This window comes from Amphiura filiformis, chromosome 11 (genome assembly GCF_039555335.1).
Source record: "Amphiura filiformis chromosome 11, Afil_fr2py, whole genome shotgun sequence".
Taxonomy (NCBI): Eukaryota; Metazoa; Echinodermata; class Ophiuroidea; order Amphilepidida; family Amphiuridae; genus Amphiura; species Amphiura filiformis.
In genome coordinates, this window is record NC_092638.1 from 26520462 (window position 1) to 26534180 (window position 13719).

The 13719-nt window shown below is 37.2% G+C and overlaps 1 protein-coding gene across 1 annotated transcript; it reads right to left on the reverse strand.

Moving 5' to 3' along the window:
* Positions 1–53: 53 nt before the first annotated feature.
* Positions 54–8105, reverse strand: LOC140163599 (uncharacterized). The gene is made up of 6 exons (XM_072186914.1): positions 7947–8105; positions 7078–7247; positions 6211–6283; positions 4931–5029; positions 3769–3856; positions 54–2611 (listed from the first exon to the last, which is right to left on the reverse strand). The coding sequence occupies exons 1-6, from the start codon at positions 8103–8105 to the stop codon at positions 2583–2585; spliced, it is 618 nt and encodes a 205-aa protein (XP_072043015.1). The 3' UTR covers positions 54–2582.
* Positions 8106–13719: the final 5614 nt, after the last annotated feature.

A 13719-nucleotide genomic window follows, 5' to 3' on the forward strand; every position in this document is an offset into this window, starting at 1 on the left:
ACAACATTGTAATGCCCTAATATTTGATATTGCATAAACCAATAAAAAATATTCATCATTATTATACAATAAAAAGTTGCTGAAATTACTAATTCTGCAGATAATTATATGACAGTATACAGGCCGTATCAAAATGACTGTTACCTGATTGTTTCCAGTGATTTGATGCCAGACTGCCTCAATGAAATGAAAAAAAAAAGACAACCCCCCAAAAAAAAACCAGGCTTATTTTCAATAAATACCACAACTAATAACAGATAACTATCATCAGGTGCTATTCCATTTAAAATCCACACTACCCCTGTCAAAGATGCTAGAAATATCTTCAACAGGGGGAGTATGAATTTCAAATGGAATGATGGCATTATAGGTAGCTCCATATGAATTTCATTCACCCTCTGTGAATAATTCAACCTGAATCTCCCACAGAGAGAGGGGGAGTTTCGTCAAATACAGTTGATACTGTAATTCCATATAAAATTCATATACCCCCTGTGGAAGATATTTCCAAAATCTTCCACAGGGAAAGTGTGGACTTCAACAGGATCAGCCCATTTTGGCACAACCTGTATTCCAGTCTATTATTTGCATAGTTAAATATTCCAGAGAACAATTTCAAAGCACTTGTATTTCTTGAAAGTATTAAGCAATTTTTCTGCCTAATATTCATGAGGGAAAAAATGCAATAATACCCACAGAAGCCCCAATTATCATATGGACAGTTTTACGTAGCATGATCCTGGAACCTAGGATTGATTGCAGATATCAGAACTGGCATATGGGTCCCCCTTCTCTTTTCAAAAAACTCTGACACTTAACGTGCACAGGGTTTGACTCTTCCTGTACATGGGACTAACAGCTTTATGTGACTTCTCGAACCACAAGACGTCGCACAGTGTATGGGAGTGAGTAGAAATTCTACAAGTGAAGTAACGGAATACAATTACATGATTTCTGACCTTATAGTAACATTTTTGGAGAGGAAGAGAATTCTCATTTTAAGGCAAGCCCAAGGCTCAAACTCCCGCCAATTGTATTCTCCCGGTCGACAGTGCAATGCCTTAACCGCTTTAGCCATTTCACCCTCATATTACATGGACATTCTTAGCATATTCATTTAATGATGCTTATAATGGATTCTATCATAAAAACAATACTGAAACTTCTAATTATGATTTCAAATAATAAATTTATTTGCAAATGATTAATTTTTGACATGATGATTAAAATCACTTTGCTGTGGTACCTAACGTACCTTATTCAACAAAATCAATGTCTGGGACACTAAAAATAGTCCTACTTCAGGGACGCTTAATCGGCTCACCATATAGTTTATGTTTACCCTGTGCCCTCTGTGTGTGAATGTTAGAGTTAGAATTATTATAGAGTTGGGGTTCAGGTTAGTTAGGATATTTCAGAATTATTCTAAAAAGTTTATTGAAAACAATTTTAGTGAATACAATTTCTAAAAATAGAATGAGTTGTATAAGTATAAATAATCAAAATGTTTTTGACCTATTTCATAGTTAAACAAAGGCGCTCCAGTGAAAGTGATTCACTAAAGCGGAAAATCTAAAAGCAACAACAGATTTTTGTACAGAACATGTACAGAATGTGCTAAATCCTGAAAGAGACAGCTGAAAATGACATAATAAGGGCCAATGTCACATATTAGTCAATGTTGAGGAGTTAGGAGGACAATTATAAGTCTCAACATGCATTTGAATAACTCTTATATGTACACTGGACCAACAACTTCATGTGACTGCTTATACTGAAGCATCGGAATTCTTATTCCAGCTGTTTTTAGGTTGCGTTTGAGTTTGTTAAGCAGGTATTCAACATAGGATTGCAGGAATCCAGCTTTTAGATGACACCAAATAGTCATGACTACGATGACTATGACGACTAAAGGTATCCAATAGCCAAACATGCACAAATAAACTTATACATACATACATACATACATAAAGATATTTATATAGCGCCTTTAAAATTTATCAAAGCGCTGAACAAGGAGAGAAAGGGTGGGGAAAAAAAAGAAGAAAAACAGAAGGAACAAGAAAGAAGCTAACTGGAAAGGTGAGTTTTCAGTTTCTTTCTGAAAACTGGAATTGATGGAGACTCCCTAATATGGTGCAAGCAAAATATTAAAACGAATTCACAAAACCAGTTACATTTTGCTCACAAATCATTAAAAAAGGAACATACCAAAAGATTGATGAAGTCTAATAACAAGACTAATTTCGTTTCTAGCCTGCTCTACAATCCCAGACATGTAAACCTGAAATGTTGAAAATGTGGCCCCATATCCATATTATAAGTATACTATAGGGGGTATTTTAATAAATATGGACATGTTTAAACGGTAAAGATACAAACCATTTTACTTTTCTTATATTTTTCAAATGTGATAACCTTTATATAACATATTTAAACAAAAACATAAAAAACAAAGTCTAAAATAAGAAATTGATAACCACCAAGTTTTTGATATACAGAATAAAAATTAAAACCAAAATTGCATAATAGATTTTGTACTTCCTGATAATAATATAGCACAATGGAGTGAATCCAGCTCTTCATGGTAACTCTTCATATACAGGAGACTCTGAAAATGTGAAAGGATAATAACAATAGAAGTCATATTTAATATTGAGTGTTGGAGTGTAGGTATGTGTCTAGGGTGTGGGTGTGCTGAACCAGAATAAAACTGCTATTAAACAGCAGCGCACTTCTGACTTTCAAAAAGTGCTATTCAAAGAAAAATGTTTGCCATAAGTAGCATAAAAGACACTAAGGCGAACGGCAATTCAGCAAAATTTTAAATTTAATCCCACTTTGAAAAAGAGAAAAAAGATTGCAACTCCATCTGCCTTCTTCTATATACTTGAAACTCCAATGATAATTCACCAAAGTCATGGGTGGTCAGGTGTTTTAAAGGCCAATTCATTGATTTGGTCATCCGGGGGATCATAAAAATCATCAAAATTCAGATTTTGGCACCTTTAGTGTCATAGATGTGCTAACATAGCCTGCTGGTGGTTAAGTTGAAAGCCATATATTAAAACATAGACACTAGAGAGACTGTCTACTATTAAAGACAAAATAAGACATTTTACATGACTTTGCAATTTCTCTACTTAATTAAGTAGAGAAATTAGCTACAAGTAAAGACAATTTTAATCATAATAACTGAATAAGCCTTTTATACAGGTAGCTGATCCCTAATGAAAATAAAAAAGACCTACAAACAATCCAGGAAATTTTTTGAACACTTTCACAGTCCTTTGGTGAATCGTTTTCCCCAGCTGCCCCAATTCAATGTTGGACAATGGCATGGTGTCATGATCAACAGGTCCATGTTGTTTTATAGCAGGTATGTGACAACCTCAAATTTTGAAAGATGGGGGTGTGGAAGGATGGGATACATGGCAGGGTCATTATTTCAAATATAGCATACTTTATGAGGTGTGGTTGTAAACATGAGTTTTCACATATATGACAGCAAGTGAAAAACTTAACTGGACAGTAAGGATTTGAACCTGGGACCTTCGGATCACTAGACCGATGCTATACCAACTGAGCTTATGCGTCAAAGCAGTGATGTTATTATCTACAGGCCTTCCATTCAATACATGATAGACTTGTTTACTCACTTTCATACATTTGATGTGGCATGGATTTGAATTGTTTTGAGCAAGTGTACAAAACTATTTTATCTAGGATTTGCAGCTTTGCCACTGCACATAATGTCATAACACTTACCTAATGTCGAGTTTCTGACAGCGATCTTCTCATGAGCCCTGTGTAATGTACATTTCTTCATCCACTCTGCAGGTTCCCATTCCTCCCACTGTAAGCATACAAACACATTATCAAAGTAGTTGGAATTAACAAAAACAGATTCTTGAAATATGGGAATATGAATTAAATGCCATTGAAAACCACATCACAGAAAATGGGGATGAATTATATAGATATTAATGACGGTGCACAAGGGTGAAAATAAGCAGACTACGGGACTTGTTTCAGGCCCATGAGTTGCCTACTGTAGCCCATTGAGATAAAAAATCACAACACCAGGCTACATTTTTTTGTCCTGACCAATAGACCGTCACCATACCGTCTATACATATTTTAATACCCAAGAAATAGGAAATGGTGAACCAAAATGTGATTTCTCTGCAATTTGAGGTCAGCATTTGAGCTATTGATGAAAGTAGACTATTAAACTGTGCCATTGGATATTAGACATTTTGGCTTAAATTCTGACTATTACTAAAACAAAAAGTGAGTCCTGTTTAGACTAAAGTGAGTCCTGGTCCAGACTAAATTCAGGTGAACCTTTTTCCCAAATTGAGTCCTGGTAGAGGAGCTCTTATTTTCACCCTTGACTGTGCATCAGTTGTTTTGAGGGTGTTGTGAAAAATCTAAACATTTTGCTTTTAGAACCGAGGAATTTTCCGAGGTCCAAGCAAAATGGTTAGATCTTTCAACATACCCGCAAAGTCATTAACCTCATTCATAACCATCACTTTTCAATGTGTTTGATTCCATTGGTATATTATCATACTTTGAGGTTTAATACTAATGTTTAAGAGGTCCACTGTTGTTTATTAGTAATTGTGTTCGTGTTTTGACAAATAAATTGATTGGGTCTTGTGCACTGCATATATTCATGAGGTTATGAATTGCGAGGATAAAACACATAAAATATAAAAAACATGAATGTGGTTAAATTGAGTAAAACACAGGTTTGGAAAGAGAAATTGGTTACATGGATGGGTTGGGGTGAGGGATGTATCATGGTTATCTAAATAGCAAGGAACCTCTAAATTTTAGCCTGGCTCAGGACTCTGAAAATGGTAAATCATCAATCTTTTGGTTTGTTTCCCTAGGCATGAATTCTGTGGGTAAAGAAACTAACCTCTCTATTTGCCTGTGGTAGCACATATGGTAATGGTATCACTGTTGTTAAGTCATTCGCCCTGGATACTGACACTTCTACAAGAATTGCATACTGAATCTGTAAAAACAATTTTATGTTGTGGTTACTAGTAAGCTGTAGACAGTGTGTGAAATAAGCCAACATTTTCAAGGGTCATTTGGGGCTCATTAGGTTTAAGGATCTCAAATCTTTAGATTATTCAATCAAAGTCATGTGTCATTTGCTCCACACCGCCAATGCCCTCAATTATTCTTGAATTTCTTTTTCATGATTATAATGCCCAAAGGTGTACTAAAATACCATGTGAAAGACACAGCCTGAAGTGCTCCAACTACATTAAAATTGAAGTTTTAAAATGAACCCGGAGATCTCCGGTCTTATTCATTGTGTTCAAAGACAGAGTAATGACAGACACGTCTCGTGCATGTATATCATTGAATCATTGACGTATAATATTATTTATACACCCCAGCTGTGTGAAGCTAAATAACTATCAGTGAGCTAATACACGCATTGACGACAATTATAGACACGGGAATGAAATAGCAATTTTCTTCTTTTACCTCATTTGTTAGCTCGGAATTAAAAGGGGACATAATGTGATAAGTGAAAAGCAACATTTTGTGGAAAACAAAATAATAGGAATCAATTCTTTATTGAAATTGCATATTTTTGCTTTATTATTCAATTTTTAGAAACTGCAAGAGAATGGGGACACAGAGTTGTAATGAGTCATGACTTTGTACAGTGACTTGACTTCTTCAGTTTAAAATGAACCCAAATGACTTGACTCAACCTGAATTTTGTGTGACTTGTTACAACTCCAGAGTGACATATAAGATACTTCCACATTATCAATAGACTACCTGAGTAGATAAATATTGTAAGATATTTGTGACTGGACGCGGCGAATCAGCCGTAAAGTCGGCCGGTCAATTTTGTTTTATTTCGTGTTTAGAAAATATATACCATAAGCTTTAAAATGGTATATCATTTGACTTAAACTCAGAATACAATTTGCCGAGTTTACGGCTGATTCGCCGCGTCCACTCACATTTTTGATCACCACACAGGAAAAATTTGACAATTTAATATGGTAGGGCAAGTTCGGGAAACTGATCCAATTGGGCAAGTCAATTTAATACATTTGTTGCCACCTGTTCAAACTCAATTCCAATGTGTTATAAATGTATCACTTTCACTATAAACAACCAGGTAACCTCTTACACTAGTCAAAACTTAATCACAGACATTCTTACCTTGAGGTATTTGCCCCTTGCTGTTGGTGGCAGAGGCTGATTATCTTGGTCTACTAGATGCAAATCACATTCCCTATAATTTAAATGGATGCAAAGAGGACAGAAGAGATCAGCAGAGCTAATTATAAGCGGGGTGAGAGAGATTTTACTTCAAATTAGCAATATTATTAATCAGAGGTTTGGGTGTTAGCATGATGCGAAGACGCAATCACCCAAAGTGATATATACATGCACGGTTTTGTTAGCCAGGCCAGCAAAACACCCATGGCTACTATTCGCCGACCTACTACTTGGAACAAGAGGGGTTTCGTGTTTGAATCCCGATAAAAACCTTCTTTCCATTTCCAAAAACAAATGTCGGGTGTTAGGGTTAACTTGGCTAGTCACTGATATACTTATTATTCATAATCAGTAAGTGTTGCTATAAACTCATTAATATGACTGATGTGAAAGAATCAACAGGACATAGGAATTGAACAGTGCATGCTTTTCATAAAAATGTCTGAAATCCCCCAGTAGTGGCCGAAAAAACATCACCTTCAAATATTAAATTTGTCTATGAGCATGCACTGCACTCTTTCGCTCTATCACCGAACCCCCTAAATAACTCACCATCATGACATTTGGTTCAGCCTTTCCAGGGATATGTATGGCTCCTCCTACCACTACAGTTACTCAGATGTACATGTAATTAATTGTGGGTAGATTGATTGATTGATTGATTTTGAATCAATCACTTTACCCCTACATAGCTCAGCTCACTATCATGACCTATATATTTACTCCTGCCTCTGATTCATGGTTGATTGATTGATATATATTGTTTAATTTTAAATTGATCAATCAATTAACTCCTAAATGACTCACCATCTTGATGTTTCCTTTGGTTTAGCGTTTCCAAGGTTACGAGTATGTATATCCACTCCTGCCTCTATAGTAACTCTTTCCTGTTTCCCTCTAGCATAGAGTAATGACCCGTCTGTAGTGTGATCTGCCTGTGAGACCCACCAGCCCTGTATTTCAGTTGTTCTTTTCAACTGGAAGAAAAGATAAACATCAATGTCATTACAAATTTCTGATAAAATAATTCCTGACAATTTCATTTCTTCCTGATCATTTTATATCCAGTGGGTTATTTCATTTGAAATCCACACACCCCTTATAGCTTCTGTCTTCCACAGAGGGAGAATGGGTTTCAAATAGAATAGACAATATATAACTTTCATTTTAAAGTTGTTGAAGATATAGGCAAAGCCACAGGGGGAGTATGGGTTTAAAAATAATAATAACTCTAGGCAATTTCATACTCCATCTGTGGAAGACTTTTCTCTCAACTTTCACAGGGGTATGGCAGATTTCAAAAGCAAATAAAACATGGGTGGCTGAAGCATGAAACAAGATGTGCAAGCTGCTTAATATAATGGTGGTAGACCGACTGACATACCGATCAAAAGGTCATAAAATTTTAGAATTATTTTTGGTCGAGGAAAAGATATTGACATACTATATCATTCAGAATGGCAAGTAAACTTTAAAAAACATTTGAGACACCCTGCAGCAGTGGCTAACTGCAGTGGGGTGATATTGTATTACAAAAAATGTGTGACTGTTTTTTTGTTTGTCAGTTTTGAGGAACAAAGTTAAGTTGTGCCACTGCCCCTCAACATGACCTTCCCCCCTAATAAAAATCTCTGCTACATGTATGCCACTGCCCTGTAGCTGGTTAGCCAACTTACTAGTTCAGGGCTAACTGACTGACTATTGATTGATTGATTGATTGATTGACTATGTTTGACTGACCTGCTTATTGAATGACTGATTGACTTACCACCTGACTGATTAGCTGTCTGACTGATTGTCTCACAGGTTAACTGACTGACTGTTTGCAGTGGCATAGATTTCTTTTTGACATGGGGGGATGGGGTTGGAAAAAAATTCTTGAAGTATAGTGAATCCAGCACCTTTTGGCAACAGAATAAGTTTATGGTACAAATGTGTTTGAAGTGCATGAACAATTTTGCCATATTGAAGGTAAAACGGTGAAATATGGTGCAAAAGTGGAACAAATCCATGCAAAGAGCACAACAATTGGAACTTTGTTAGGCTAAAATAGTTATAGAAGATTGCGTAAAAATGGTGAATTCTAAGTTTTGACAACGCAACCTATTTTGAAAACCTGTAACATTACTAACCGTTCAGCACAAAGTTATTTGGAAAAAGTTATGCAGGTATTTTAGTTGTGCCCTGTTCATATTTCCACTAAATAGCCGATATCTATCTATTATTTATGACGTTACGAAGCAATCATTATATGGAATTAAGGATTTGTGGTCTAATCCCATTCTCTCTTTGGCGGTAGTTTTAAATATGGTTATTGTGGTGTGAGGTCCATGTCATTTGAAATGCTTGCAGAGATCGAACTGGTTGTGGTACAGAAAAGAAGGCTCCTCAATTTACTGTACAGCAGCGTGATTGTCTTTCAAAATCTTACTGGCAAACCGGCAGCTATGTTGAGACGCAAAGAAGATTCATTAGACGATAGTGTATAACGTAAAGAAGTTTGACGAGCACGGAACTGTCAGGAATCGGCAGAGTGAAGCTTCAGGTGCTCATAAGACTGTAAGAGCTAGAGCGAGCATTGCAGCTGTCCGGCAAGCTTTAAGGCGCAACCCCAACAGTAGTTGTTGTCGAAATGCTGTGCCAAACATGCCACGTTCTTCATTTAATCGTATCGTGCCATTTTTCAAAGGTATGCGAGTCGTTTTTCATCGATTTTACATTATTGCATGCCACGCCAAAACAAATAAAGGTAGTGTGCTGAAATTAACAGAATAAGTAGGAGACATGTCTAGCATTATAATGCTGTTATCAAAAATAGATACACTGCCCGTCTTCTATTTTTAGTTATTTTTGCAAACACGGTACAAATCATTCTGGGACACCCTGTAGCTGGGAGGAAAAGCTGTTCAATTGAACAATTTTGACCTTTCATATTTAAAATATGGACTTTTTTCCCAAAATGAGCTAATTTTTTTGTGTTTTGGGAAAAAGATCCATATCTTCAATACGAAAGGTCAAATTTCCAATTGATCGTCGGCTTTTTCATCCCAAATACATACACTTTAAGTAAAAATCATCATTTGCGAATTTCAAAAAACCAAAATTATTTTATATTTTGTCATCATCCATATCAGTATTTTCAAGTTCCTCAGCATAGCAGTATTGGTACACTCTTCATCTGCTCCACAAGCACATGCTTCTGTACAAGTCAGATTGTATCGTCTGCAGGAACATCTTCAGGAGCATTTGCTTATTCCACATCCGCACCTAACAAGCTCGACAACAGACTCGGGAGCTATTGCAATAGGATAGGTACTGGAATGTTATCTGCATCACTCGACCATCCTAGCTTGAACGGGTCTGGAATATTTGGATTTACCACAAGGTCTTGACTAAAATCTATGCTTGCATTATGCGCCCACAGAATGTGTTAATGCCACGCATCAGAAGTTGGAGTGATTTTATCAATCCCCCTGGTTGGCTCTTGAAGCGTTTCCATCTCAGTATTTCAACTGTCTTGGCCTGTAGGTCATTTTTTGTGCCCATGAGCCTGCACAAAAACCTCTCACAGCCTGAAACAACACTTTGAGATGGCATTTCTGCATCACCAAGTTGACTCAGTGCTGTGAGTTCTTCAGGTGTTGCTTCAGTGAAGGCATTGAAGGCAGTCTTCTTGCCTATACCTCTGATATGTCCACATGTGTCGCATCCTGCTTTTGATGTCTCAAGACGGATATGTATTGGTTTCAGCAAGATTTTCCTTCTGTTGTCACCTGTTCCCATAAGCATGATTGTCTGAAGGCCAAGAACCGTTAGTCTTCAAAGAGCAAGGACCATAACCAGGCCATGAAAAAAGAACAAAAATCCAAGGGTCCTCCGGACTCTTGCCTTTGAAATTTCAAGAATGAGAATTAGCTACGGCGATCCGGGTTAAAAACTTGATGGGAAACTAAAATAAAAGTCTACTCAGGGAGCTGTACGTATTATGTGAATCGGATTTTTCAGTAGAACAACAAAACTAGGATTTTTTGCTCTTTGCTTGGTTCAATTTTTACGGGTCACGCGGACCCGTACCGTCGTAAATTTGCGGATCCGCGCCTACTTTCACGGGTATTTGACGCAAGGACGCGCCTTATTTCGAGCGCTGACATAACACCTGTATCTTGGGTCATGATATGGACATTCTCATATCTCCAGCTTCAGAGATCTCTGCTGCATGTAGCATGATTAGAGTGTCTGCTTCCTCTTGTGTACTAAAACCTGTCGATGGCTGAACATGATTCATGTTGCTTCTCACATGCAGACGTGTTACAGTGACTACTGGAATCTTCAGCTTCAAAACTTTGTTTGCCAGGTAGATTGCGAGGGTGTCCTTAGTTTCATTGTTAGCCAAAAATAGCTTTGAGTCATGGATGGGGGTTGTGTCAGCAACAATGTAGGCTCTCGCTGATGATTGGACTCCTAACTTGCGACGTCTGATTATATCTTTGATTGAGTTTTCTCTTCCATAATTATCAAAGATGACACGGCAACCTTCATAGTCACTGTAACACATCTACATGTGAAAAGCAACATGAATGATGTTCAGACATCGACAGGTGTTAGTACACAAGAGGAAAGCAGACACTCTAATCATGCTACATGTACATGCAGCAGAGATCTCTGAAGCGGGAAAGAATGTCCATATTATGACCCAAGATACATACATACATACATACAACGGCTTTTTTATAGCGCAATTTCAAAAGACTACAAAAAGTACTACTAAAGACTACAAGAAAACAAAAAACATGCAAAAGAAACAACATCAGCAATGGTTAAAAGGATGGGTTTTCAGGCTACATTTGAAAGTAGTAACTGTGGGAGATGACCTAATGGATGAAGGAAGATTGTTCCAGATTCTGTTCCAGATTCCAGATACAGATGTTATGGTCCTTGCTCTTCGAAGACTCATGGTTCATGGTCTTCAGACTACCATGCTTATGGGGACAGGTGACAACAGAAGGAAAATCTTGCTGAAACCAATACATATCCGTCTTAGGACATCAAAGTGTTGTTTCAGGCTGTGAGAGGTTTTTGTGCAGGCTCATGGGCACAAAAATGACCTTCAGGCTAACACAGATGAAAAACTGAGATGGAAACAATTCAAGAGCCAACCAGGGGGATTGATAAAATCCCCCAACTTCTGGTGTGTGGCATCAACACATTCTGCGGGCGCATATGCAAGCATAATGTTTGTAGTCAAGACCTTGTGGTAAATCCAAATATTCCAGACCCGTTTCAGCTAGGATGGTCGAGTGATGCAGATAACATTCCAGTACCTATCCTGTCAGACATTCCAATAGCTCCCGAGTCTGTTGTCGAGCTTGTTAGGAGCGTATGTGGAATAAGCAAATGCTCCAGAAGATATTCCTGCAGACGACACAATCTGACTTGTACAGTAGCATGTGTTTGTGGAGCAGATAAAGAGTGTACCAATACAGCTGTGCTGAGGAACTTGAAAATACTGATAACATGGATGATGACAACTAGGCATTTAAATGTCTCAATGTCAGCTCTATCATAAATGTCTGAAGTTGAATTACAATATTGAAATTTCAACAACTTTTAAAAACATGATTTTCTGCATTTCATTGCATAAATGCTGACAAATTAATCTTAGCCAATTTCAAGACATTTTGGCGGCCATTTTGAAAGGTGAAATGCACCTATATTCTCCTTAAACAATGTTGTTGCACTACTTTAAGATGTTTACAATCATTTTCTTATCCATATCTGACAGAAATGAGATACGTGTATTTTACTCTCAATGATAGTAATTGCCTAAAGCGGTATGTCATATTTTAATAAACGGCGGCCATTTTGGATTTATAGGCCATCTTGGATTGGAGAAAATGGACTAAATTAAGTTTTTGGTTCTCAGTGGATTCTCAGAAACAGGTAGTGAAAATAATCAGCAAAAAAGGAAAGAAATCAATGTCCTTATAGCTGGCAGAACATTTTAGACAAATTGGCGGCCATTTTGGATTTGGCAGTCATCTTGGATTCTAGAAAATGATCCTAATTATGTTCTTAGTGGATTTTGACAATCAAAAGTATAAATAATCATTAAAAAAATATGACTTTGTACACTTTCGGGACAAATATGGCTTAAAAAAGGCTAAATATAGTGGCCATTTTGAATTTCAAAATGGCCGCCGAAAAAAAAAAAAAAAAAAATGGAACCAACTCAGGTTTTTTTTGTAGGGGTATTTAGAAGCTAAAAAGCATTGGTTCCACTAATGTAGCAAATTTTGCACTGACTTATGATAATTCTACGTAACACCATGTACTAATTACTTGGTGTCTTTACAGAGGATGATTTAAGCACTTCCCAAAAGCCTTGCGGTTAGCACAGCTGTGTGAGTGAACAGGGTTGCCAAACCCGCGATTTGGGCGCCCAATTGGGCGATTTTCAACTTCCGTCCCGCGACAAAGAAAGTGCTCCCGCGATTTCGCGACATTTGGGCTACTTTGAAAATCTCACCCGCGAAATGTATAAAATGTTGGGCGATTTGTGACAAAGCCGACTTCAAAACTTATTTTTGATCATGATTGACGATTCTTTCAATGGTCATTCAACAAAAGCACCAAACAACTAAATTCAATAAGCAAAAGTTACAAAACACTCTGTGGTCAGTGTGCTTCCCATGACAATGGTACGCACAGGGAGGGGGGCTGGTTAATCGCATCACATGTTGCTAGAGACCACTTGAAGCTACTTGAGCTGGAGGATTATCCTTAGAATATTCCCATCTAATTACTCACAAGTGGTTTTAGCTTCTCAGTGTCAGCGGGATGCCAAGTTAAAGTTTCTACTTAAACAAGTTTTTTTTCTGTTGGCGGTTCTTTTGAAATAAAAATGACACCACTGCCCGCCCACTGCATACACACGTGCATGGTTAAATTTGAATTTGGACAGATATATTTACAATAAAAACACCTTCAAAAGGTTGGTCGATTTCACATTTTATGTTATCTACAGAAGGTGTGAATTATCCTTCATGCATACATCACTTTAGATCTAAAATCGACCAAGTAATGACGACACATGGGCAATTCTAAAACAACATCTTTTGCACAGAGTTCAATGGGATTTGAAAAGTAAAGTGGCAGTTGAAACTCTAGTGATAACACTGTTACGGTACATGATGGGGCTTCCTTAAATCATCCTCTGGTGTCTTTACATGTACCAGTTCAGGTTCAAACACTATGATCAATAAGTTATTGAATCGTCCACTACGTCCAGTAAACAAGTTGGGTCACTTTTGTGCAAATGCAAGCTGCATAGCGTAAAATTGACTTTCATGATTAGCAATTAATTGCATGTTTGCTTTTCAGAAAAAAAATACAAAGGCGTCATGGCGTAAATGTAATATGCAGTAGAATCAGTAAATATCTTGGCAATAG